The 27,208-nt window shown below is 41.8% G+C and overlaps 1 protein-coding gene across 5 annotated transcripts in view; it reads right to left on the reverse strand.

Moving 5' to 3' along the window:
• LOC142391622 (receptor tyrosine-protein kinase erbB-4-like) overlaps positions 1 to 27,208 on the reverse strand; it is a 319,136-nt gene that overhangs the window by 83,433 nt on the left and 208,495 nt on the right. For all 5 annotated transcript variants that reach the window (XM_075477530.1, XM_075477531.1, XM_075477529.1 and 2 more), the window contains exons 4-12: positions 12,209 to 12,343; positions 10,888 to 10,953; positions 7,749 to 7,867; positions 6,883 to 7,024; positions 6,184 to 6,297; positions 3,948 to 4,074; positions 2,354 to 2,427; positions 1,369 to 1,459; positions 425 to 630 (exon numbers count right to left, since the gene is read on the reverse strand). In XM_075477530.1, the coding sequence (XP_075333645.1) occupies positions 425 to 630; positions 1,369 to 1,459; positions 2,354 to 2,427; positions 3,948 to 4,074; positions 6,184 to 6,297; positions 6,883 to 7,024; positions 7,749 to 7,867; positions 10,888 to 10,953; positions 12,209 to 12,343 (1,074 nt within the window). The remainder of the gene's footprint in view (positions 1 to 424; positions 631 to 1,368; positions 1,460 to 2,353; positions 2,428 to 3,947; positions 4,075 to 6,183; positions 6,298 to 6,882; positions 7,025 to 7,748; positions 7,868 to 10,887; positions 10,954 to 12,208; positions 12,344 to 27,208) is intronic.

Consider the following 27,208-nt stretch of genomic DNA (forward strand, 5'->3'; position numbering starts at 1 on the left):
TGGCAAATCAAAACTATTGTGGAAATGGCAGACATATGATGGCGAGGTGGACGGTAAAATAACAACCAAAAAAATAAAGGAGTAAAATAAAGAAATAAAGAAACATTTTGCTTCCAAAACAACTAAAATATCAAATCAAAAGGACAACAATATTTTTTATAATATTTTTATAATGAAGATCAACTATGTGAGTCACAGTTAAACCCAGTTATGTTTTTATCAAGCTGAGCACTATTATATTGCTCACTGTTTCGTTGGTGGCGTCTGGGTTTAGCTTTGGGAGACTTCTCAGTTATACAGTATAGCTCCCCTTTTTGAAGCTACAACTGAGTATTTTTACACTAATATGTTGCTTCACATGTATCCAATAAGTTGTAATATTGGTTTAACTTCCAAATTCAGAGCCAACGACACCAATACTCACTGCATTCCTTCGGGTCTTGGTTGTTGCGGATGAGGACTTTTTGGCTGGGGGTCCTGAACAGCGACGTCCAGTTGACAGTGTTGTAGAAGCAGAGGCGGCTGTTGTTGAAAATGTAGACATTTCCGGCGCTGATCTCGTCCAGCGACTGGAACTGGAACGAGGAGATCCAACGCTGCTTCAGGATCAGCAGAGAAATACCACTCCCGCTGCAAGAGAAGATGCATTAGGAGAAGATATAGGGCATTTTAAGGCAACACGTGAAAGCCCAATAGTCTATTTGGAATAATAACAGAAAAGGAAAGAAGGAAAGAAGGAAAGAAGAGTGTGAAAAAAAATGATGATCAAACGAGATGAGACTGACAGAAAATATGTGGAGGGTTTTTGTGGTTAAAGATAAACAGCCAGGCATAGGAATACTATGAGGTACAAGAAGCAGACAGTAAAAACAGAACCCAAAAAGGGCAAGGCAAAACTGTACAAGCAGATGAGGAAGCTGCAAATCTAGCCGCAGCTCCGCGTTCATTGCTGCTACTAAGAAAACAAGAATGGATATTCTTTGTCACCATTATCCCTCGGAATAAACTGCAGAACCTGTTATCAAAATGAATCAAATCTGAGCGCCAGCTGAGCTTCAAAGACCCCCTGTGCAAAATTAGACCGGCTGTGGGCTCAGCGAGAAATCCGATGGTGCTGACTGAACAAAGGCAGCTGATTACATGTGACCGTGTCACGTGACTAGATGTGAAACTAAACAATTAGAATACAATTCGAACACAATTTAAATTCAAAAGATGATGTGGACCATGACCGCCACTTCCCTTGATGAATGAGCAGTAAGTAATGTCATTGTGCTGAAACTACTGTTACAGTTATCACCTCTGTCCCCACTTATTTCCCCTTATCACGTATGCATGCTGTATCGCGCGGGTGCCTTTTGCTCATACCTATAGAGAGATCTGCCTCCGATGGTTGCCAGGTTGGAAAAAACACCCAGATCGGTCATGTTTTCAGGCCAAGACTGGATGTTCAGGTAACCTAAAGACACACCAGATGAAGCGGTTGAGCATGTGGCGACAGATTCAAAACTAATACCAAACAAGGCTGACTTTTTCTTCAAACAGTGTGAAGATAATCACCACAACTTATAACTTGTTTTTTTTCTTAGTAAAGAAAAAGGGGAAAGAAAAAAAAGGGAAATGAAAACGGGGGGTATTTGAAGCGAGAACATAAGAATCCTAAGTAAGGAAATAAAACCCTTCAGAGTTCAGTTTTTGGGTATGGAGTAGCATCGCCTCTGTGAAGTTCAAGCAAGAGCTCGGTCTTTGTAGGAAATGCGCAGGGAGAAGACAACACGCGCTAATAAAACGAATGGATTTCATATTCTGAACAATTTGTCCAGCTTCACTTGCCATCAGTGACATATATATATATATATATAAATATATATATATATAAAGATCTATTATATCAAATCAGCATCTGTGGAAACGACATTAAAAGGGATGGAACAGGAAATGGTGGGGATAGAATGGCCATTGCTCTTCCTTATTGCTTAGGTTTTCATTATGAAAATGCGGTTTCACTCCATTAGCTGTTTGGCTCAACCGCAAGTCGCAGTTTAATATGACAAAAGGGTTGGTATACAAGGTATTGCTCATCCCTTAAGGCCTCTAATAGCTCATGAATAAATACACACACAGCAGCACACACTGAAAGCATGCAGAACTTTTTCAAGTCGTGCACATACAGTAACACGGTATCGACCGGAGCACCTCTTAGAGATCAGACAAGAATAAGATTTCACCTTAAAGCTTTCGTCTAGGGCTTTTGAGGCGAAGCGATTCAAACAAACGTGGACCCGAAAAAAATAGCGACACACTTTTTGTCTTTCTTAGCGTTCGCAGGGCTCCTCCAGTAAGGCACTTTTACCTGTGATTTCTTTCACGGTGCGGAAAGCATTGAGACGCTCAGGGTCCAGAGGTCCAATTCCGTGATACATGTCCCTGAGGAAAAAGCAACCGGAACAGTTTACATATTGCTCCATCAAGGCTTTGTTTTGTATTAAAGCTCTCAGTCGGTACCGAATGACATTCATATTTACAACACATCACCCAATCATGAGAACTTCTGACAGCAATTCTTTACTCACTGACCTTCCCAAGCCTGATTTTCACAGACAAAAGAGGATGTTAGTTTAGAACTGTTTGCATCACTCGAGTTGGACATAAAAGTATGGGGCCGAAAAGTTCGGCTTTAGATAAAAATGATCTAAAACTAAGATTTCACCAAAATACCTTTGTATTCAATTTTCATGGATTTTCGGAAAAATCAGCAGAATAAAATGTGTAGGTATGCACGTTACCATCTATTACTGTGTCAGGCCACTACGTGCCTTTATTAAATCTTGGTTTATCGAGGTCAGCAGTAATTCTCTAACCAGAGGGTGCAACGACATGATGCGAGTTACACCTCGAACAAGCAGACAAACAGAAAGTATTTTAACTTAACTGGCTGCAGAAGAAACGAAGCACTCTTCAAATGAAAAGTTTTGTGAAAAAAGCACTGAAGCACTTGGTTTCTTAAGCTACATTATGTGGCGCTGTGTTAACGAGAACTGAAGGCCGAGTGGTTCAAAAATCACAAAGAAGAAAGAAAAGGCACAACGAGTGGATTAGATCACTTATGTGAGAAAAATAAGGAGAATTTTTCATTTTAGCTGGACTGTTACGATTTAATACGAAGTAGTACTGGCTATTTTTTTCTTTTCAAGAGGCAAACGCAGCTGATGATTCTGCCGATCAGCCACAACTACAGCAGTGAGCAACAAAACTGTTGACGATAGTTTGTAGGGTAACAACCAAGCAACACATCAAAAAAAAAAAAAAAAAAAGGAAAAAACACCTGAAGCAAGTATAAAGACACAATACTTCTTGGCACTGAAACGTTTTTTTTTTTCCGTTAATGAATACCTTCAAATGAACATCAAAAAGAACTGACGAAAACGCGCCTTTGGAAGAAAAAGTATTCTCCGAGTAGTTAGAGGGGGCAAGATCAGAGCTGAAATGATGGGCAAACAGGAATGCCGCATTTCCATTTCAGGGCATTGCATCTTGTTTATCACTAAAATGCAGTGGGAGACATTTGTACATGCATAGCATACAGCAATTTAACTGAATTACTCCGAAGCTAAGTTTATTCATGTTCACATTTATAAATAAATAAATAAATAAATAAAAATAAATAAATAAATAAATAAATAAATAAATAAATAAATAAATAATAAATAAAACTATTTTATATATTTTTTTGAGCAACTTGACTAATTTGAATTTCCCCCATTGGGGGATGAATAAAGTATTTTTTTTATTCTATTCTATTCTGTTTTTGAACAAATAACTAAATATCGCAAAGCGGTTTTTACATTGAGTGAAAGCCAACGCATTTCTACTCAGCAAGCACTCGATGACTGTGGGGAGAAAAAAAACAACAAAAAAATAAATGTACACAAATTCCGACCACTCACCCTTTAATGCCAGTGATGAGGAAGATGAGATTGCCGTTGATTTTGGTGCAGTTGACAAATTTATCAATATTGCTGGCGTCCACAGTTTGAGCGGTCTGCAGGCTGCCCGTCCCAATGCCGTCACACACTGGCGAAAAAAAAACAAAAAGGAAAAATAAACACACCCAGTTGTATATCGGTCCAGATCATTTCCATTTGAGTTACCTTAGTCATGACCCACTTTAGTGCATGTCCAAGGTGTCCTTTATTACCAGAGGCCTCGTAATGTCAAACTAGCAGAAGCCATTTGTCATGTCAATTATTCTATTCCCTTTTATGAAAATAAAGTCAACTTTTGGTGCGCAGGCTAGGCCATGGCCCTTCTCTATGCAATGGAATTCTTTTGATGAAAGCGTGGGCCAATCTACATCCAATTCCTCTTTATAATGAATTCATTACATCTGCATTAATTACACTCGCAGTCTAGTGCGAGCCAAGTATTTCTGACAGAGGCGAAGGGGATGATGAATAAGGCTGGCATTAAGTGGTGTAACCAGTTTTTGATAGTGATTTATACCAGCCAATTCTATATCTGAAATGTTAATTTGTTATCATTTCCCACAGTTCCTTAGGCTATCCCTCATTAACCCCTCCATGCGTCGTGACGATGTAATCGAGAGATTAGCCAATCAATGGACGCCACGGCCCATGTGTGGAGCCCGCAGGAAAACATTTATGCCCTCCCTCCAAAGAGAAAGGGCAGATCATTTACCTTTGTGAGAACAAATATGATCAAGGCCTGATCTTTTGCATTGAATTAATGCTTTTCAATTCCACATTAGACAGTTTAGGCATTTGGCTGATGCTCTCGTAGCAAAATGATTTGTAATTACTGAGCGGGTAAATGCGGTTGCTCATAATGAGATTTTTTTTGTTTTTTTTGCTAATTAACACAGCGACTCGTGTCGGTACCAAACATGTGAAACACCTTCATTTATGTCACACTGATCGTCCCGAAACTAATATCCGCTGGCTCATCTGTGAAAAATCTCTTAAGTAAGTCGACCAGAGTAATATTCTTTAACTAACATGTTTAAATGATGTCATACGGCAAGTTTGAAAGAAGCAACACGGGGGCTTTAAAAAAAAAAAAAAAAACGATATTATTACTTTTTGAGCTACAAGGAGGGGGAAGCTGTTTGCTGTGATTGTTGTTACAGTAAGTAAGTAAGTAAGTAAGTAAGTAATATTTATTTATATAGCACCTTTCTCAGACAATGAAGGTCACAAAGTGCTTCACAAGAAGTGAACATAAAATACAATAAAAGTCGACAATAAAAAAAACATACAGTTATTAACAACAATAATAATATTAAAATAAACAAAGTGGTCATAAAAACAGCCAATACACTGCTGTGGTTAGAAGGCTTGTCGACACAGATGGGTTTTAAGTCCGCTCTTGAAAGAATCTACTGAATCAAGCGAACGCAATGAGAGTGGGAGATCATTCCAGAGCCGCGGAGCGACGGCCTGGAAGGAGTGATCTCCTCGGGTCTTAAAAACGAGTATGAGGGACCAGGAGAAGATCTTGGTCCTCTGACCTCAGCCTTCGCGAAGGAGTGTACGGACACAAAAGGGCTCTAATGTAGGAAGGAGCCTGACCATGGAGAGCTCTAAAAGTCAGCACCAGGATTTTGAAATTAAAACGAAAAGCCACTGGAAGCCAATGAAGGGACTTAAAAATGAGAATAATATTTGTACACCCTAACTTCGACTGTAAAGACATTGATTTTTTGGACGGGGTTGATTGGAATCAGCAAATCAGCTGTAAGCATATTCAAAGCTCAATTAAAAAAGCAAATCTGGCCATAGAAAAGATAATTCGCATTTCCTATAAAGCTCCTAAAGTAATTCCTGTGAGCTACAGTTGATCCGGTATCATCAGTGTTAGCATAAAGCTATTAGATTAATACGTTTTAACTGCATAAGCTCTTGTGCATACAGTAAATGCAGTGCAGTGGGCCAAGAAGTGGGAGAAAGCAGAGGGGAATGAGTGAATCAAGTCTCCATCCCACTGAATGTAACTTATTTGGTGTAACTGCCAATGACAGCCTTAAAGGAAAAGAAAAAGAATAGATAACAGTGATGCGATGGGCTGGTGATACAACAAACGACGTTCACCAGCAGTGTCTTTGTTTCTACTGTATAGGGAATACTTCAAAGCAAGAAGCAGGCATGACAACAGTAGATGGTTTACCTTTAGGGCAGATGTCGGTACACGGGATGCACAGTTTGATCCGGTTCTCCTCCACTTCCATCTTGTTGCTGGGACATGCTCTGACACAGGAGCTGTGGTCCACCACAAAGTTATCTGCCAAAAAAACAACAACCCAGCAGTGTAGAGGACTCGCTGGCCTCACCAACCGCACAACTGGCACATATTTTGCATGTGTTGTATTTATTCAAACAACAATAGTCTATAAGGACCCTCATAGTGAGAAATGAAAACATTCTAATTACATTTCTATGGGGGATCTGCAGCAGCATTGGATAGGCGCGACTGGCTCACACTCATTTGATGATCAGTGGATCTTGAATATGCAAGCTGTTGACGCTGCTATAGCTTGATTTTTAATGCACGCTCGGTGAGTTACCGCCGCACTCCGACTCCATGACCGTGAAAGGAAGAGCTAAGATTGACTTTTTCTACTGCCAGAGGCTGGAGCAGATGGTATAGCAACTTGCGGATCGGGATTTGTTTAGTTGTTTGTCTTGACTTAAAAATGATTGTCTGGAGTCCAAATTCAGGATGGATCAGAGGATAAATGCTTCCTCAACGGAAAAAAAAAACTGGTGGAAAACAATTAAACATAATTATGAGCATCATTATGCGCTTTAAAAGTAGCAAAAAAAAAAAAAAAAGAAAAAAAAAAAAGCTGTGTTTGCTCTGACTTACGGGGACATTTCTTGACGCAGAAGGCTCCATAGGTGTACTTGGCTCTGGGGTTGTGCTCTAACTGGAAGGATGTGGGGTTGTACACAAACGGCTGGGGGCACTGGGTCACGCACGCTCCACTGTCGTTGAAATTGGTGCAAGCCTGCAAAGAAGGCACATGTACAGTGAGCAGAAAGGAGAAGACGCTGGTCGGACGAATATATAAAGGCTTGGTGAGGCGACACGGGGGGAGGGGGGGTTCCCCCTGCATAACTCTCTGTGAGTGAAACAGTATTACAGCAGCATTTCATTTTTACGTGCGGCTGCGACATGCTAGTCATGCAGCTGTCCCTTGTCTCTCTGGACGCCAAATGGGAGAAAAATTGGAGGCATTGATCCACAGCCGCGATGTAAATGGTGAAATGTTTTCCCCATAAACCTCTTAAGTGTCTTGCCGTCTGAGGCCACGGGCTGAAACGACAGTAATTGAATTGGATGAGCCTTTCTGTGAATTACAGCCACAATATCACCTCAGCTGGCGTATGCGCCTGCGCCACGTCCGAATTTGTGAAACAGGAAGGACTTGGGGTGATAAAAGGGACGTTAATTGAAACACCAAATCACCAATTAGTTGTCTGAAGAGTGTCACCGCAGCGGCAGACCTTAACAGCCCCACGTAAAATGAAAACCAATTTATCAGTAGTTAAACAAAGTGGATCTTTTTTTTGTGCAGGGAGAAAAAAAAAAAACAGATGTCGGACAAAAGTTGTGCAAATGTGTAGAGAACGGAGAGAAAAAAAGTAAGAGTAGGAAGGGGAAAGTTAAGGAAAAGGTAAAGAGCGCGTGTCCGTGTGTGTGTGCGTGTGTGTTGGTGGAGTGTGGCGTACAAAGCAGTCCGTGTCCTTGGGGCCGGAGCAGCCGCCGGCGCATTCCCGATGACAGCAGTCGCTGACGTAGGGTCCGAAGCATCGACCGTCACACTGCTCTGCACACACCGTCTTTGTCACTGCCCAGAAAAAGTGTAAAAAGGCTGGATTTGAAAGGTCTGACACACACACGCACATCCTCGCACACATTCAGAGGAGAGACAATACCACCGCCCTCGACCTTCATCTCGAGGCGTGTCTGATGGCGAGCATCGTCTCATATTAGATTCAAGGAAGAAACGGATTAGGGAACTTCAGCAAACCTAAAGGTCGGACAAGTGGGTTTGTGAGCGCATCGTCACAGGCTTGAATGCCCAGACTGAGTTTGAAAAAAAAAAACATGGAGCACTGACTCTTCTGTCAGCACCTGCTTTGGAGCTGCACTTGAGTGAGCCTCTCATCCTCCGGCTTCACTTCAGTGACTGGTGGCTTAAAATGGTGCTTGGCAGGTATGAACCTGAGGTGGGAAGTTGCCGCTGGAAGAAGCCAAAGGTAGCTCATTTGTGAGAAACACACACACACACACACAAAAAAAAAAGTTCAGTTGGACTGGATTTAAATGGTTCACCATATCTGTGTTTACACAATGGGTTATTTCAACCATGCGGGCCCTTCAAAACTGTGCCGGGTTCCCAGAAAAGAGTGGCTTTACCTGTTGTCATGCCAACTCGAGTGGAATTCAACTCTAAATGTACTGCTTTTACAGTTTCTTTCCTGCACTCTTTTGCCAAAAAAAAAACGGTACAGAGGATTAGTATATATATATTTTTTCATCAGCAGTAAAGTATGACTTTTGTATGGTCCCTCCTGCAAATCTCTAAAACACTTCTACTGAGGAACAATCTCCCATACGTCACTGTAGAAGACACACTTGCCAGCAAGTCAGCAGGAGCGCCAAACCGAGGCATCAGAAACTGCTGTGCTCAGTCTGCGGAGTTGCAAACATAATGATGTAGAAGCGGAAAAAAAACAACGAGGCTCTGTAGTCTATTAGTCCGTGTTAGCCTGAGAAAAACAAGACAGCATCTGTCTATAGAGGAGGTAGAACACCCTTTAAATTATACAAAGAACCAACATATCCTCGGTGCTCTTTCTGGTTTCCTCTGATTAGATTTTTTCTGCTTAATATCTGTGGCGGCGCCGGTGTCAGCAGCAACACATGCACAATGATAACATAGCATAGTGTCAATATATTTTTTGAAACACTGTGAAACCATTCCCTTCCGCATTCGTTATTCCAATTTGCTGAGCCGGCCCGCGGTTTCGGCTTTTAAGTTCAATAAGCTGAAAACAGAGGTGCTCAGAAGCGCTCACGCAGCCCAGGAATAATAGAAACATGAAAACAGATTATTTGGAGATTATAGACTTTAAAGACGTGTCTTCCATTTTCCACCAATCCGCATTCCAAATTGAGGTCACCCTATCAGATTTAACAGAATTTCATTAGCCTAGATTTCAATGAAGAATTGTACTGTTTCATTATAGTGTTAATATAACGGTTCTGATAACTTCACCAGCTGCAAAATGACAACTTTTTTAGGTATTGTAATTATGCGGGAACCTCAAGCTTTCAAGTTTTTTTCTGGCTGTGAGATGCAAATATTCACAGTATGTGTACGGACATGAAGGTTTAACATCACTTAACCGTCTATTTAATCTGGTGCATGAGCATTTTTGTCCAGGGCAGACTGCAGGAAAACTTTTACCACGTCTACTCTCGATTGTTATTTTTGTGTTCTAATTATTGCAATTTACCGTATCTACAGTATCTCCACCACTAAATCTCACAGTGTCACAGGCTTTTTCTGAGGGTGTAATGAGAAAACTGATATCAGCCATATGCTTTCACCTGCACATACAGAGATTTGGGGTTGGCAACAAGTCTGTTCTTGTGTTGGATGTGCAAACAAACAGGCCGTTAGCAGAGAAGATCTATGGTGTTATTTGGTGCCATTGGATGACTATGATGTAGCACTGTCGGGTATGGAAATTCTGAACAGGATTTTCCAAACTCTACATCTAATGAAACACGTAATGAAAAATGAAGACGGGCATAAGTCGGTTATTTTGACGGGAGGTTCTTGAGTCATTCATAATCGATCGACATAAATGATAATGACGGGCACACACTTAAGACAAAGTTCTATTGTATCGCCACTGCTTTCTTTCCAATGCTTTGCCTCATATTTCATTAGAATCTATGTCACTAATATATTTACATTTGAGTTCACATTTTTGATGGCAGTTGGCCGAAAATCGACACATTCTAATGTTTCGATATTACAGAAAGATCGTCAGTTTGGGTGGCTTCAACTCGCTTAACTTTATTTATCATATCAAATAAATATCATCGACCTTTCTCAACCTTATATTAAGTTATGTTGAAAAAAAGTCTTTGATAACAGCTAGCAAAGTAAATATGAAAAGTACAATAAAAAAAAAAAGCGTTTAGTGGCGGCTGGAAATCCTAATGATGTCGCATTATTTGATATAACAAAATTAGACCTCTCTTTAAAAGACTACTCTCTTGAAAGCCATTGACAGAAAACAACCATTTCACTTTTCAGATCCTCAATCAAGAGGATATTTTGAATCTGAAGGTAACATCCAAGAACAACAACCAATTGAGGAACATTGGATTGGTCGTCTGCCCAGTAGCATAAAACAATGTTTAAGGAAAACCTTAAGTTCATAAAGTTTGAACTTTTGTTTACAGTATAATGAAACTTCCTTCCATTGTGTTGTTTGTGCCTTCAGTAAGGTCATAGATGCATTATTACAGAATTGTGGGTGGGACACAAGGTTATATCAGCTAAGTAAAACATTATGTTAGCCGAAAAGTTACTAAAATAAGCTAAAAGAAAGAGAGAAACAAAACAAAAACCTAGCTTACCATAAATATACCAAATCAATGTTTTTCAATTCGAATATATGCCTCAAAATTTGCAGTTTTAGCCTAGGCTAACCATGTCCTGATTAACTATGCGTGCTATTTTTCTCAAATGCTGAAATATATTCTTTGAGGTTTTTGTCCCACCACGTCAAGTTAGCATCCCAGAGAAAGTCCAGGCAAACTGCATCTCTGTGTGCGCATACTCACGTGTTTGACACTGGTCTTCCTGATGGCTCCAGCAGCGTCCATTACACGTGCGATGACAGCGTCTGCCTGTGAAACACACCAACGAACGCTCAATGTGCATCAGAGAGCTCCTCTGCAAAACTCGACACAACCACGAAAAAAAACCCTCTCATATCCTGAACAGCAAAACGTCACCGACTACTGACGGCGACACATCTGTCGAATGGTCATGCCATGCTCATACGACAACAGACCTGGAGTTAGGCAACGTGCAGCCTGTGAGGAACAGAAGCATGACAGACAGGCTTTCCCTCCCTAGTTCTGTCAACTACTTGCACTCAAAGTGGGACCTGACAGAGCACTAACAGTCCTCATCTGCCAGTGGCACATCATCAAGGCTTAATTGACTATGGGGTTAATTACACAGTAAGTGGAAGAGTGCCACAGACTGTCACCCAGCCTCTTCAACCACTCCCACTGTGGGGTCGTTAATGTTAAATACCAACTACGTCTTGGTGAGGGGGCCTGAATTTGGCAAACTCAACTCCCACACTCTCTCGTCATTTCTTTTTTTTTTGGTCCACCTCCTCTGTTCCTTGCTGCTTTTTATCCCCATTATCCTACACCAGCACCATCTAATCAACAAAATAACAATGTCTCACATTTTGCACTTAAACGTGTCTCTCCGAAACCTTTTATGTCTAAATATCCACCTTTGCAGATGTGCGGCTCCCTGGTGAAGTTGCGACTCAATTCTACGTGGATTTTATTCTGTGTATGCTCTCTCTCTCATGTCACTGTCTGCGCTCACCATTGTGGTTTCAGGTCTCTCAGCTGCTTATGCCGACTTGTGTTCACGTAGAGGGGCCGATGGAACTTCTCCACCTCCCCCTGTTTCTACCTTAAAATAAGAAAAAGGCTTGCAGAAATGTTTGAGTTTGCCTTTGACAGCCAATTGTCCACCGGACAGAGATGGCCGTTATGTCCAAAGCAGAACAGGGACAACAGGGACCGTTAAGGGGATGGGGGGGGAGAAGTGGGCATCTTCAAACCACATGTCAGATTCACTGAGATTTAAAATGAGCACAGAAGACAGCAGCTCTGTGGGCCTCGCTGCACCCACACCACCACAATGGGAAGGCTCACACGTTGATCTAACACTATGTGATCTGGCTTCCAAATCACCGCCAGGCAAACAGAATGAATAAAAAGGGGATAGGCCATTGTGGCTGCTGGGGGTGTTTGTGCTTGTGTGGACCTCGGGGAGTACTTTCAAAGAATCTAAATTGCAGCCAAAGTTACTGGTTCCACTTGATTTTTTTCGACCGTGTGTTACACTCACATCCGATGTTGCTGTTGTTGGACGACACCACCAGCAGCTCCCCCTGGGGGTTCTTGGTAATATCACGCCAATGGATGGTGTCGGCATGACACAGGAATTTGTTCTGGTCGACGTAAACACCCCCGTTCAGTATCTCTGCACAAGGAGAAAAAAAGAAAAAAAAAGATCTGAGAAAGAGAAATGAGCACATAGCCATGGATTTATAGTACATGTACAAGATGGCAGAAAATCAATACTTCAAGGTGAACTCTTAACGTTCTTTTGTCTCAAAGTCCCATGCTGCAAACGGTGTTCCCTGAAGTGCATCTGAGCATGAAGGTAAATGCTATTGACAAATGCGCACAGTAATTCAATGCCTTGTCCAAAGACACCGATAGTTACCATAGAGAGCACTCCACTAAAAATAAGTAAATGGATTTTTAATGCAAACTAAACAGCAACGCTTTTAAGAGGGACTCATCCTGCATAATTTCCTATGACGCACCAAGTATTCAACCATTTCCATCACGAAAAACACGGGACATGTGTTTTCCCCATTCGAACTGAAATCGTAAAAACTCGGGCTGATGTAAAAGCTTTACCGTTTTTTTTTTTTAAAGAATCTGTGTGTGTCTAAATCTACCAGAGAACAGAAAAACAAAGTTTGGAACATCATGAATTTTTTATTGCTGCTCTACCATCTTCAAGAGCTCTCTCCTGGCCCCAACGGGCTGGAGTCATCAAGTCGACTCACAGAAAACCGCCCTCTCGACGGCTCCAGATGCTTCTATTAAAGCAGCAAAGACAAAGGTGGGGTCCTTATGCAGCATTGCTTAATAGCAAACATATGTTTCTTTTCAAGGACCAGTGCCCTTAACAGATGCCAGAGCGGGGATGTATGATAATAAATTCTAATCCCTCTCCGTGTTATTAATCCAGGTTTTGGTTTACAGAAGCTGAATGAAATGATGTTGCTGTAATCCACCTCCCTCCCAAGCAGAGAGAGGCAGAAGAGCCGCCACCGGCGTCGCCTTTCCTCGGGGGCAACACCTGACTGGATTGCTAAACCTGGCAGAGGGATTTAGATACAATCACCTTGCATCCCTGTATCCTTGAATATGAAGCGTGGCCTGATTCCAGGAAGGCACTTGTCATAATAAATTAAATTTAATTCCAAAGAAGGTAGAATGTGGTTCAGATTAGGACTGGATAAGCTTAGAAGTAAAGAAGGGCATTGTCTCTCCAGGCAGATTATTAACAGTGTATGAGTTACGAGGATGGTTCGGCAGCTGGGTAGCCTCACGCAGGAAGCTAATCATTACTATCCGACACCGTGATTAAGGAAGTGGGCCTTGGTAGAGACAGGGACATTTATTCACACCCCTCTTAGAGGTGACATGGCGCTCGGTCTGCCTGCTGAATGGCCTACAGCCGCGGCTTCATGTAATCATGTTCCCGTCACAATGCACGATTTATCAGGGGGGGTGTTTTACATTCATAAATGGTGGGGGGGGTGAAAATGGGGCAAGCTGTGCTTTATTCAAATAACTCGAACCTTGCTGTCAACATGCTTTGGTGTTTTTTGAAAGCAGTCTGGAAATAAGCAGCTATCTGCCGCCAAGCCGCATCCCAGAATGCGATAAATGTCTGACATTATGTGGCAACACATACACTGACAGGAAACGCACCCACGGGTTCACTTCCTTTAACCTTCTGAGTCATTATACTGCGGTTACCCCAAAGTCACCTTGACGCGACAGAAGGTTTTCCCTGTAAAGATTCTCTCCAAAACATCCTCCGCCTCCAACGATTTACACAGTGTCACAAAAACAGCAATTATCACTACTCACTGTGATATGGCGAAAGGTGCAGAGGGGGAATTTGTCAAAGAGAAGCTTCTTTTCAGCATAGCCAGCCACTTGATGACAGATAAGAGACCCACTGTGCCGAGACAGAAATGAACTCCTGACTTGAAGAACGCACCCCAGCTGGACTTTAACTGCTGGCCTTTACGTAGTCGAACACTGGGAAGCCTTGAAGTTTCTGAATGTTTTATTTCATGTCAAAACACTCGACAGACGACAAGACTCGGGAGACGCCGTCTAGTATTTTCAAGCAGGAGCTGAGGATTTATGAGGGCTTGGTTTTTGAAGTGCACAAAAAACAACAACTAATAGAGGTTCAATGTTATGGAATGCATGTGGTCTAAATAGCAGAATGCGGGCTGTTCCGAGACACATTTCAAAGTGCAAAAAAAAAAAAAAAAAAAAGCAAGGGAAACCGATAACATTCGAGCAAATGCCTGTCATTGCTGTGTAAGAAAATTAATAGTACCGCTGAAATGCTCTACGGGCAGACATATTTATTAAAACCTGCTCAAATGTTTGGGAAATCAGAAAATTCAAAAAAGAAAAAAAGTAAGAAATGACTAAATAAACTACCATCTGCACCTAAGGGCTCTGAGGTATGTCAGATATAATCTATTTTGCTATTTCATAGTGAGCTAACTTTCTGTGACCCAACCGGCACGGTCCCAAATGCTCTTTTAAATGCTAGCAACCCCCCCCCCCCCTCCCAACAGATTGCCATGAAACAAATTGCCAACTCTGCTGTCCATCCAAGCAGGAGCACTCACTCTTCCAGCAGGGTGACAAGCCTCTATCAGTCCTGCTGCGTGCCTCACTCGAGGACCCACCACTCCACAACTCGATGTTTTCGATCCAGAGTGCTACAGCCGATTGCACCCCCCCTCCTTCTCTCCTCTTCCACCCAACGCCCCCTTCACTGTCCTGTGATTCACAGATTGTCATAAAAGCTACATCACAGGGACAGCGTTGGGAGGTGTGGTGGAAGCGGTGAGTGGGAAAGAAACACAACGTCAAAAAACTAAAAGCACCTTTTCCAAAACACTCTGAAAAAAAGATCATGCGATTTGTTTTTATTGCTGTTGTGCTTTCATTTGTGCAATGAAACCACATGACGAAATCCCAAGAGGACATTTGAGGAATCACAACGACGAAACCAAGCGTTTTTTTCTGTTCGATGGTCTGAAATTTCTTTGCGCTTTCTTATTGTGTCTCGTCTTTGTTATTCTGCTGCTGCGTTTTCCACTTTGTGTGTAAACACTAAAAACAGCACCGTCACATTATATGTACCCTTTAAAATTGTCAAATTGTCCAAAAAAAAGAGAAGAAAAGACGCATGGCTAAAATTCAAATGATTTTTCTATAATTGAAAAAAAAAAGTGAAATGAAAACCCGTGAGGTCTTTGGTGAATGAAACATAACTAAGCATAGTTAGTCATAGCACTAAGCAAAGACTTAGCTATCATTTCTCACGTGTACCACCTACATCGCAGCAGAGGTGGAAAAGCACATTACCTGTGAACGCATCTCCCGAAGATTTGCTTCGAATGAGCATATTTGGAAGAAAAATAGGCTATATTTCAAAGTGTATTACACATGGCACGGCAAACAGAAAAAGTTACTTCATCTTCACCTTTGACAAAAGTTGGATCAAATTGCTAGAACTTCATTTACTTGTGGAAATTAAGCTGATTCCTGTCTCTATACTGCTGGTGAATGTCTGCTACATTACTTAGCAATTCTACATTACCATTAAGAACGTTTTTCCCCATTTGTCAATGGACAAAACTCTGACGGACTCAACAGACTTAAAAATGGCCTTGGAGGCCTTCTAATAGTCCGTATGTTGGAGCACAGCGCCCAGTTCTACGAGGCTCTTTGCGGGGTGAGACAGTTCCCCAGAAAAGCTGTTTTAAGTGTGCACATGGCCACTGAGGGCTCCGCTGCCATATGGTCAGGTCATATTTTTGCTCAAATTGGCTTTGACTGTAGCATTACATGCCTCTTGGCAGTGAGAAAAAAAGAGCTCTCAATGCAATGGAAAGAAAAAAAAAAAATATTGCCAAGTGGCAAGTGGAAGTGTCATGTTGAATCATAGTTGAGGTGGAAAGCCTACAGTGGAATATGAGATGAAGAAGATGCAGACGCTCAACAGTGACTCCTCTAAACTGGACTGTAGTTTTGCATCGGCAACATCGGGGTGTAGAGGGGGAAAGAAGTAGCAGCTGAACAGTGTACCTTTTCCACTTCTTTACACAATCACTTATTTAAAGTTGCAAGTCAATATCATTGCATCACACTTTTACTGTTTTTGCTATTCAGATCATATGCTCATCTTTTTTTTTTTTCTTTTTATCCTTTGACTGAATGGCTCACAAGCATCAATGAGGCAGCCGTGATAGGATGGATTCCCTAAATACTGAGGAAAGTAGATCCTATGGTGCCTTCATTATATTTAGCAGAGGAAACACTGGACCACCTTTTATAAGAGAAATGGAAATAATTCCGTCCCACAATTCATTGTGGCCAGAGGATTCAAAGCAATGCTCCATTATTCTCAGCTAGCTGTGCTAATTGGGATTCATGTAAATAAATACGATGTATGAACAGCCTGTGAGAACAATAGCTCTCACTTTTGTTGCTTTTTTTTTTACCTTTCTTCTTTTGAATGACCAACATTGACAATTAAGCAATATTTTATACAGTATTATACCTTATTATAGGAATATAATATAGATGGCGTAGCCTCGGTGAAACAATATAAGATAGCATGAGAAGAAGTAATTAATATCCTTTTTGCAGTTTCATTTTGAACATCTTTAATTTGAATTTTGCTGACTCACATAAATGGTAATCATAAGTTTGACAAATTTTTTTTCTATAAGGTTCCTGAGCCTGGTGACGCTAAGGAAAAGAATATAGGCTGTACTTTTTTTTTGACTGTTCGACCATACGCCTGGTGTGTTGGAACAGAGATATGTGTAAAGCATGAAAGGAGCAAGGAAAGCAGGATTAGAGAATGTCATTCAACAATGATGTATCTGCTATATTATGCAGTATTATTTACAACTTATAACTTGTAAAAACATCAGGTTGAGATCATCCGCAGGGTTACAGTATTTCTGATACTGTTGCTAAAGTTCCTCATGAAAACCTTCAGCATAATCCCGCAGTATCACGGCTTGTAAATTAGCTTGTGACAGCTCTCGGTTCCTGTTGAGTGGATTTTAATTGGTTCATCCCGCAAAAATGCTTTTCCATCTTTGAAATACTTGGGCCATCTTGGATGCACTTCGCGGCCGGGGTCCGTCCACAGGTTTTTGGTGAAATGTACCCTGTGCCACTGGCTGCAACACAAACCCAAAGCATGATTGATCCACTGCCGTGCTTAACGCCTGCAGAGCTACTTTCGTGAAATTCTGCACATTCTTTTCGACGAAGCAAACTTACATTTAAGCTTAATCAGTTCGCACGGCTTGTTTCCAAAGAAAATTGACATGGTCATCCAACACTTGCACTCGATTACATTCCTGCGAGCTGCTACTTCAGCGCAAGCTGAGGAGAAGATTTCCAGAAAACACTTTCCTCTTTGCGGTCTCCTGCTTTGTAAGAATCAGTGACTGTAATTTTCAGAGTTCAAGCCAGCTGTTTAGAGGAGCCAAGGCTGGAGGAGTGTTTACATAGCTTTGAAAATGTGCATCACCCGGCCTTTCCTAATCATGACTGTGACCAAGCCATAGCCCTAACAAGCAATTTAAGGTCTAAGACCAACACTTTGGTGGGCAAACCCCCCCCCCCCAGACCTTGATATAAGGAAATAAATGATGAAAATAACATGCAAAACAGCAAAGTCAATGCCACAATTTATATATCCTGCCTGATGTAATGATGAGGTTTTTGTTTTCATCCGTGGCAATGGAAAGGTTCATTGCAAGGTTGTGCTGAAAATACTGTTTGTCAATCAATCTACATCCAGTCGTATGTTTCTAGATCACTCACATCACACGCAAAAACAGAGAAGAGTGCAGGGAAAGTCAGATTATCCTGACATATATCATGACCCTTGAATTGGTGTGGAAACAGTCAAGAACAACAGAGAAAACTCATTAGTCATGAGTACTCATTAGCACTGTGCATCTTCTTATTGGCCTGTTTTATAGTGTGGAGAACAGGCCAATATGCGTACAGATTGTTAAGAAAGAAAAAAAATGAGCCTGGCTTTGCAAGGCCTTCGCAAGCCAATTAAGTTAATTCTACTGTCGTTCAGCAGAGCAGAGCCTCCTTTTTTAAAGTAGATTCCAGCCAGTGATGGCCCTAGCACCAATCAGTGGCCACAGCTCTAAAGGGAGCCTGCTGATGAGCTTTCATCAGTGCTGCTAGCCACTTGTCCCACATCTCTTCCTCTCCCTAATTATGCTGATGAATAAGGCTGTAACAGTGATCTGTCCTCGACTGATGAGTCCATGCATTTGCCATTATTGTCTTGTCTCGGGGGCGGGCATGTCACGTCTCACACAACTCAAGCTGCGAGCATCCGGGCCATCCACTCTGCTCTTTTTTTATTAGGATCATCTCTCCGTACTTGTCGTCCTCCACCCTGCACCCATCCTTCAAATCCACCCATCGCCTGCCGCATGAAGGGTGCTTTCTCCCTCCGACGATGGGCTGGCGAGCTGAGCAAGGGTGAGCAATGAAATCAAGAGGATCGATCTTTGGCACCACAGTCAGTTGTCCTCTTTTTCTGTGGGCACTCACACACGGGAAAATCCTTAGATATTTAAATATACATGAACTAGAAAGTACAGCACGCAAACATACAGGGTCCCAATCACAAAAACCTCAGGGTCATCAGGTAAAAAGAAAAAAGCCTCACTTTTGTGGGCAGAGCTTGAGAGTTACTTTGGATATACTTCAAATACTTAGTCTGCCACAAATTCCTAAGCAATCTGCTTTCATTCAGCCCATACATTTGATTTTTACTCTATTTCCTTCGAATCAGACTGTCTCAAATTTGACAAGACGACTCCAAGAATCGTGTCATTAACTTTGTGTTTTTTTTTCTTTTTCCTACAGCAGGTATCCTTGGACGATTTTTTTTGTGTTTTGTGTTCTGTCCTCTCTCCACCCCCGACGGGTGGAGGCAGTTGGCCGTCCTTCTCGAGTCCTGTCCTGCTGGCGGTTTCTTCTTCCTAAAGGGAGTTTTCCTCTCCACCATCACCTCCTGCCCTCCAGGATGGGAGATTGAATTGAAGTGAAGATTCAATGGGAACAGTTGGTAACGTCACTAGAAAACTGTTGAAATGGTGCCATGTCAATAAACTGCTGTGCTCGGTTGCCTCACAGCAGGTTTGAATCCCGACTGGAGCCATTCTATGTGGAGGTTGCATATTCTCCCTGCGTATGCGTGGGTTCTCTCTGGGTACTTCACCTTCCTCCCACCGCCCAAAAACATGCATGTTGGATTAATTGGTGACTCTAAAGTGACCCTAAGAGTGAGCGTGAGCGTGGCTGGTTGTCTCGTTTGTCTCTGTGTGGCCCTGTGATGGACTGGCCCGACTCTCGCCCGATGGCATTTTGGATAGGCTCCAGCCCACCCGCGACCCTGAGTTGGATTTATCCGGTATAGAACATAAAAGAAAGTAAGAATGAACTTTAATTGGCTTTTTATGCGAACAAAAAGCAAATGCGTATGGATTTTAAAAACTTTCTATAAAATTGTTTCACGGTAAAAAAGCTTTCCTGTGGCTAAGCCCTTTACCATGATAACATAACCGAATATTTGCAAGTCTTTTGGGTGTCATCCCACACAATCATTAGAATTGTTATTTTCAAACTGCATAAATTAAACCAACAAACGCCCGGCCCATTGTCACTTTGACGGTGGAATACGTTCCTGTTTATCCAGAACACACATCACTGCAAGCAGCCTTCAGCGTCAGTTTTAATTATGCCAATTTCACAGTGAAGTTCTACAATTCTGCATCATTATTCAACATGCTGACTCAGCATGATGAATCACTGTATTTTGAATTGGAACAGGATGTCTTGTGAATGAATTCTCTTCTTAATAATGTCCTTTGCTCTGAAACTATGATTAGTCTCGTATTATTCGAAACATGTACAGAACAAACAGCAGAGGTCAAAGTTTTAATGACCATTGAACTATACATTTGTTAATAGTCATCTAAAACTAAAGATCATGACAGTCTGCGGAGTAGCGCATACACAGTCATCTGAATTTGTTTGTGAACAGGTTTCTGATCACAAAAGAGATTTATCCAGCATGCCATGCAGTAAATATACAGGCATCTGCAACTATATGTACTCTTTTTTTGGGGGGGGCTTTTTATGCCTTTAATGGATAGGACAGTTTAGAGAGACAGGAAACAGGGGGCAGAGAGAGGGGGAACAACATGCAGCAAAGGGCCGTCCGATGCGGGACTATAGCCTCTTGTACATGGGGCAGCTGCTGTACCCACTACGCCATGGACCATGGACCCTGCTAAATGTATGCAGGAAGTAGTTAAACATTGACTCTAAAGAGAAGGACATTTTCAGTGATGGGAACTAATTATTTTGTGGACAATAAGATAGAAAGATATAGTTAAAAACAAGAACCTAGCACGTCAGATGGTGAGCTTAGTGTTACTGAAATGTTTTGACAAAGGAATCGTTTCTTAAAGCAGCCTTTACTAACCCTGTGGGCAAAAGGGTTCTTTGGAGACTTCTTTTATTTCGGAATTGCTGTTTGTGTGTGTGCTGTCTAGTCAGTCGTTTCCACGCATCAGCTCCTGGTGCTCTGCCTGGCCTGTGACACGGTGCTGACAGCTGGCATGACAGAAGGTGGTGAACTGGGGAACGAAACAAATTGCTTTCATTTTCTTAGAGTGCAACCTCTTCAGGGGAGCACCGGTGAGCGTTACACAACTGCAACAAATCTGCAACTCTGGAAAATGACGACTCGCGTGAGAGCCAATGATGTAAAGGTACAGAAACAGAGAGAGTGTGTTTAAGTGCGTTTGGCTGTAAAACTCAGCCCAAACTCAGGTTATATGGGTTGAAGGAAAACCATGGTGAACACAAATGGAGAAAAAAGTTCATCCATAGATTTTGCCTTGCTCTAAGCAAGCCAACTACCATCAAAAAGTACTTCAAACTTCACACATAAGAGTGTAAAAGTAGGATCTGCAGAGACAGGGAAAAGTTCAGTTCTCCACTATAGTGTAAAAATCTCTTTCATCTTACGGCCAGAGTTACCGATCACATAGCTTCATGAATGAGGAACACTCCAGTGGAAAGAGAAGAGGAAGATTCTCTGAACAAAAGGCGAACAATGATAAGTTTGCGTGTGCTTGAATAACACGGCCGTGTGAGGGGGTGTTGGTGAGCGTGTGTGTGCACCTGCCAACCCCCAGAGTCAAACCACCTTTAATTAAAATAAAGTTGTGTATTTCTCTGCTCTCAGCCACTTTACAATAAGAAACCCCACAATTTGAAGTAAACACATGACTTGACTGGAAAACAAGCAGCAGGTCCCTGAGGAAAGCCTGAGTGTAATTGTGAAGCACTCCACTGTACAGCGCCTGTAAGCATGTTTACTCAGAGGAGGAAAAAAACAAAAAAACAAACAAACAGGCTGTTGAGAAAGTAGCTGCTTAAATGAAAATGACTTCTCAAAATCTATGAATAACTGTAAAGTCTGAAGACTGCAAACGAGCTGCCGATAGATGAATGGCTGCGGATCGCTGAGATAACAGAGACAGAAAACAACTAGTTTGCCTCCAGCAACAACAACACAAAAGAAAAAAAAACAGAGGATCAGCGAAAGATGTTTATTGGTATGAGCGGCCGAAATGAAATGAACTTTTCAAAGTGCAAAGTGAGTAGGGGGGGAAACATCTTGCTCCTGCTGCTGCACATTTTCCAAAGATCTGCATTATTCACACACCTAAAAAGCTGTCAAATGGGTGCACTCGGTTTTTATAAATGATACAATCCTTACAAGCAGAATCCACAGTGGCTTGGGGGCCCTTTGACTTGAGAACTTATCTGATCTTCACGGCAAGGCGGAGGTGGGTCTCCAGAGTCCCGTTTCCCCCCACTTCTCCATTATTAGCTCTGCCAGCCGAGGAGATATTGCGCCCGGTGACGAATGGGAGACGAGCGCTAGGGTGCAGACAGTGCGGGGGAGGTCCCCACCATCTTTTCCCCCTCTCTTTCCTCCACGCCCCCCCTCCAGCTCTTCTCCCACAATTCCAGAGCGCTGCCGCCGCGTCCTCCCCGATAACCATAATTGCGTTTTAAAGCCCCTGATTAAATTTTACAGTCTCGAATGATATTGTTTTGCGATGAATTCTGATGAAAAATGCTTCACCTTAGGAGATTGTGGAAGCTGTGTAGGCGCCGGAGGAGGCGGAGATGACACTCTTTCTTTTTTCTTTTTTTCAAAGCTTCAATGGACCCTAAATGAATCCCTGCCATTACTTTCTTTTCCTCCACCCACTCTTGCTCCACTCGTCCCTCTTAGTCTTATAAACACACAGACATAAACACCCCATTTCTGCCTTGCTATTCCTCAGCCTCTTGCCAAAGTACATTTGCAGGCATTCAGGCTGCATAGCAATCACGATTACTAAAAACCTTCATACATTTCTCTCAGACCTAATAAAACAAGAAAGTTTCCAAATGAAAGAATAAAAAGAAGAACTTTTCTGTCAACCTTTAAACTTCTGCCCGTCTCATTACTTTACGATCATAATGTTAAACTCCCCTCTGAGTGGCACAGTACCTCGGGGGATTTCTTTTTTTTTTTTATCATTATTATTATTTCTTTTTAGAGGTGACACAAAATGCAATCAAGGCGAATGAGAAGCCGGCAAATTCAATAATGGAGGCAAATGAAAATGGAACTGGAGACTCTGCACTTAAAGCCCTCTTCTGTCACCGCTTCCCTGCATCTAAATTAACCAGAGGCCCTCCAATCAGCGCAGGCAAACAAAAGAGCCAGCCAAACAGAGGAGAGGGCTGCTGCATACTAATAAAGGTAACCAATGATCAACAACAATGCATGTGCATTTGTTGCTGGTGGGATTAGAGAAATCTGCTGAGGCCAACAACTATCACTTTTGTGAATGTCAAAAGTTTATGTATACCGGTATATACAAAATAAAGACATTTAATGGCTTTGAAAGCCAAAAAAAAAAAAAAAAAATCAGCAAACAATAAATAGGGTTTTAAAGAGTTCACAGTGTGCTTTTTTTCTGACCCAGAGGTCATACAACTCACTCATCAAATAAATTGCCACTCTAAACCCCAGAATTGCTGTGTGGCAGGTTGTTTTTTTACGGCGGAGTTACCCCGACCAGTCAGTCTGTTCCGTTATTAAGCTAGAAATAGTGTTTGGGTACAATTGTCCAAGATAGCGACATCAAAAGTAGAATTTAGAGGGCGCTATGAATGAACCGCAGGGGAGCCATGACGACGGAGAAACTGCTGAGCAGCTGAGCTCATAACTTGAAATGTGCAACGTTACTAAATATCCACTCTTCAGTCGGGAAACTGCACACGAATAATATATATATATATATATATCCTCAAGGGCCATGCTGTGTGTTTTGACACCTGCAGTGCACAAGCATATACCCTGCCAGTCCGACATGCATTTTGTAATTCAAATTGAACTCGTTAGATATTTTTATGGTGCAAAATGCTTAACAAGAGCAAAGCCTCTGCATTAAAACTGACACCTACAATGGGCTAAATGAGCAATTTGTCATTTTGTGGCACAGAGCTGAGGCACTCATCCCTCTACTTGGGTAATTTGGGACACGCTGAGACACACACACACACACACACAAACTCCAGCAAACCAACTATGAATGGTAAATTGCCTCCATCTGGCTGTACAGTAAATATAGTGTGAGGGTCTGTGAGCATGTCCAGCAAGACTCCACTCCTCCATTTTGCCTACCTTCTGCCGACTTCTCTTCCAGATGTACCGCACACCCCAACATTCATCAGTGATGGTGATTGGCTTTGCTCTAAAGGATTTTTACCTTTGAAGTGTGAGTTACACAGATCTGAAGAGGGGCCTTGGACTGAGGTGGGCAACCAAAAATATTTGACCTAAAAAATGTCTTCAGCTGCCTTGGAGAGATTGCACACACGGCACAGAGGTATTCATTTCCCCCCATAAAGTATACAAATACACCACAATGTCAGAGGGGGAACTGTGCGCCTCACGGCAAGACAAACAATCAGCCAATCTGAACATAATTACTGTCAAATAAACACTTGCCAGCATCTGAAAGTCAATCCATCGTATAACACGGGTTTCAGAAATGGTTTTGTAACCTCATTTACCAAACTGCACGGCAAAATAAAGTCTCTCAATCAAGGACAAAATCAAATTTCGATACAGCTGTGAAAAATCCAGCGATGCCATGTATACATTAGAGGCCAGGTGATTCATTTATCTATTCATTTGAGTTTTTTTTCTCCCATAAATGCAAAATGTCATAACTTGAGATGGTTTAAAAAAAAAAAAACGGGAAACGCGCATGGTAAAAACAATGACTTCAGGCTCCATGGAGTGAATCCGATAGTTACGGGCAATTCGGTTAGATTGGTCTGAATTCCCATGAACTGACCACGAGAAGAGGCTGTTCAAGTAAACGATTACTCACAATTTGACAATATCTTATAGCCCCACACTTACTGCATCCAAAAGCATTCACAATGCCTTGAATTTGACTTCAAAAGAGCACATTGTTTGGATTTACTGATCATTTCCAGATGAGATGGAGTGTGCCTTTGAAATTGAAGAGATGTGACTTGTTTTAAAATTTAAAAAACTGTCTCTTCGGTGGCCCCTGTGAGTAGCTTAGTTTAGGCCTCCCGTCAAAAATTCTTCCTGGCTTCTCCAAACTGAGAGCACTCTGCTGGCTTTTTCCTGTAGGTAAGAAGCTGATTCTTTATAGGCACTTCACACGAGGCACCTCAAAAAAAAAAAGCCAAATTTCCTTTGTCTGCAATGCAATCACTGTCGAGTACAATGTGGAAAGTTGTTTCGCCCCGGAAAGTGTTGACAGGACATAGATTGCCATATCAAGTTATTTGGTGTGAATGTATGTATAATCCACAGAACCTGATTCAGACCTTGTTGATGTGAAAGTCCATGCTCACCTTCCCTCATTTTCACTTCTGCTTTGTGTTCAAGTCGAATGAGAGAGGATAGATGGCATAATTGTAGTAAATTAAGGGGTTTCTGACTTCAACTTTTTTAGTAAGACCGTTTCATTTGGTGTCACTTTACGTAGATTTTGGACACTTTCATTAGCAACTTGTCAAGCTGCCACAGCTTCCACTGTCTGCGCCTCGTGCCGCCTAACCTGTGATATTTGGTCTGGAGCGTGACGGGGAAATCATTGTTTTTTTTTTGGCTTTTTAAAGAGAGAAACCTCGGTTTTCTGCGACAGATTTTCAATATGTCAGTGGCAATGAGGTGGTGGATTTCCGGTTTCACTGGACTGTAGCCTGCAGGGACCTGGCCAGGTTGTTGTCACAGGTTGCTGAGCGTTCAGGGGATGTTTCACTGTTAATCATTATTGGTCACTGAGGTTATGTCAAGTGTGTAGGCAGCAAAGCAAGCAACATCAAAGAGTGGCACACAGGGCAGAAGGCATACTGTCCCTAGGGACTATTACTAATCTATTAGAGATCATTTCACCCCCCTTACAAAAGTTCTACAGCCACTAACTAGAAATCCCGTTGGGCATCGTTGTAAAAGAAACCTAAACAAAAAAACAACAGCAGCACAATGCTGATAAGACCTTGCACAAGCATGGCATTATAATGATCTCTGGGAAGCAAGGGTGTGGAAAAAAAAGGAAATAAAGAGATGAGAAAATAAACATTTGAGTTGGACAACCCTCTCTGTGTCTGCATGTCAATGAATGTCGACCCCTTTCTTTTTAATGAGGCGCTCTTTGCTATGTCATTTTGTCTGATCTTCAAGAGGTGAAGGGCCTAACAATGGCAGGTGGCAGATTATTACAGCAGGGCTGCATTCTCTCCGAGTGAAAACCCAGCTGAGGGGGCCCCAAGAATGCGCAGCGCGGATGATTTCCAATCTGGGCTCGGGCGTGAAAGTTTGCGTCTAAGAAAGCGCCTGTGCAGACGCATATATCACAAAACGCTGGAGAGTTTTTTTTTTTTTTGGGGTTGTTTTCAAAAAAGGAATGCTGGCGCTTTGGTGTTTCAACATTCCAAAAAAAAAAAAAAAAAAAAAAAAAAAGAGGTGGAAAGATGAATGGAAAAAAATGAAAAAAGAAAGCTAAACTTTATTTCACAAGCACACTGAAGGGCCCTCTTCCTTTGCAGATCCACAACTGCAGCGTTTTTCTAGGGTAGCAACGCAACGTTTGAAGCTGGGAGATATGTTTTAATCATTTGGTGCCTTAATGATGACACTGGATTTATTATTAATGGGCCCCATCCCTCTGCTCTCCCTCTTCTTATAACAGTAAGGAGTGCGTATTAGTATTAGACGTTTTTTCTCTATTTGATCTTTCAGTAATTATACCACTTTTTGGAGATCACACCACAGGCTTTATGTTAAGTAAAGGGGCCTTGGAAGTATAGTTTCTGCCTAAACAAATTCCAAATACAATTATTATGGTTCCATTCCCTCCCTTCTTTTACCCCATTTTTTTTTCGGGAACATTTCCCACTCCTGGCAGTGAAAGTATAAAGATACGATCAGGTAAAGTTCCTCTTTTTCCATCTATTATTGTGCATCAGCATATTCCTCTTAATTGCTAATACAGGAGGTGCTGGAAAAAAATTAAATATTGGGAGGACGCCTTACTGTGTGTTTCAGTGATGTAGAATTCTTCTTTAAAGGTGCGTCGACTCCATCTTTGTACTCTCTTCTGAGAGGATTTACTATAGATCAAATCAGCTTTCATGGCACTTCTGAAAGTAGCACTTAAGAAAAGTTTGCCAACTTACAGTAGCTGAAAAATATCAGTGGAAACTACACACACCACAGAGCATATCAAAATTTACACACACACATCGTGGACACGTCACGATAAAATTGGAATTCAGATGACAATAATTCCTTTATTGTGGCTTTTGTGGCAAAAATCAACAG

Source organism: Odontesthes bonariensis, chromosome 11 (genome assembly GCF_027942865.1).
Source record: "Odontesthes bonariensis isolate fOdoBon6 chromosome 11, fOdoBon6.hap1, whole genome shotgun sequence".
NCBI lineage: Eukaryota > Metazoa > Chordata > Actinopteri > Atheriniformes > Atherinopsidae > Odontesthes > Odontesthes bonariensis.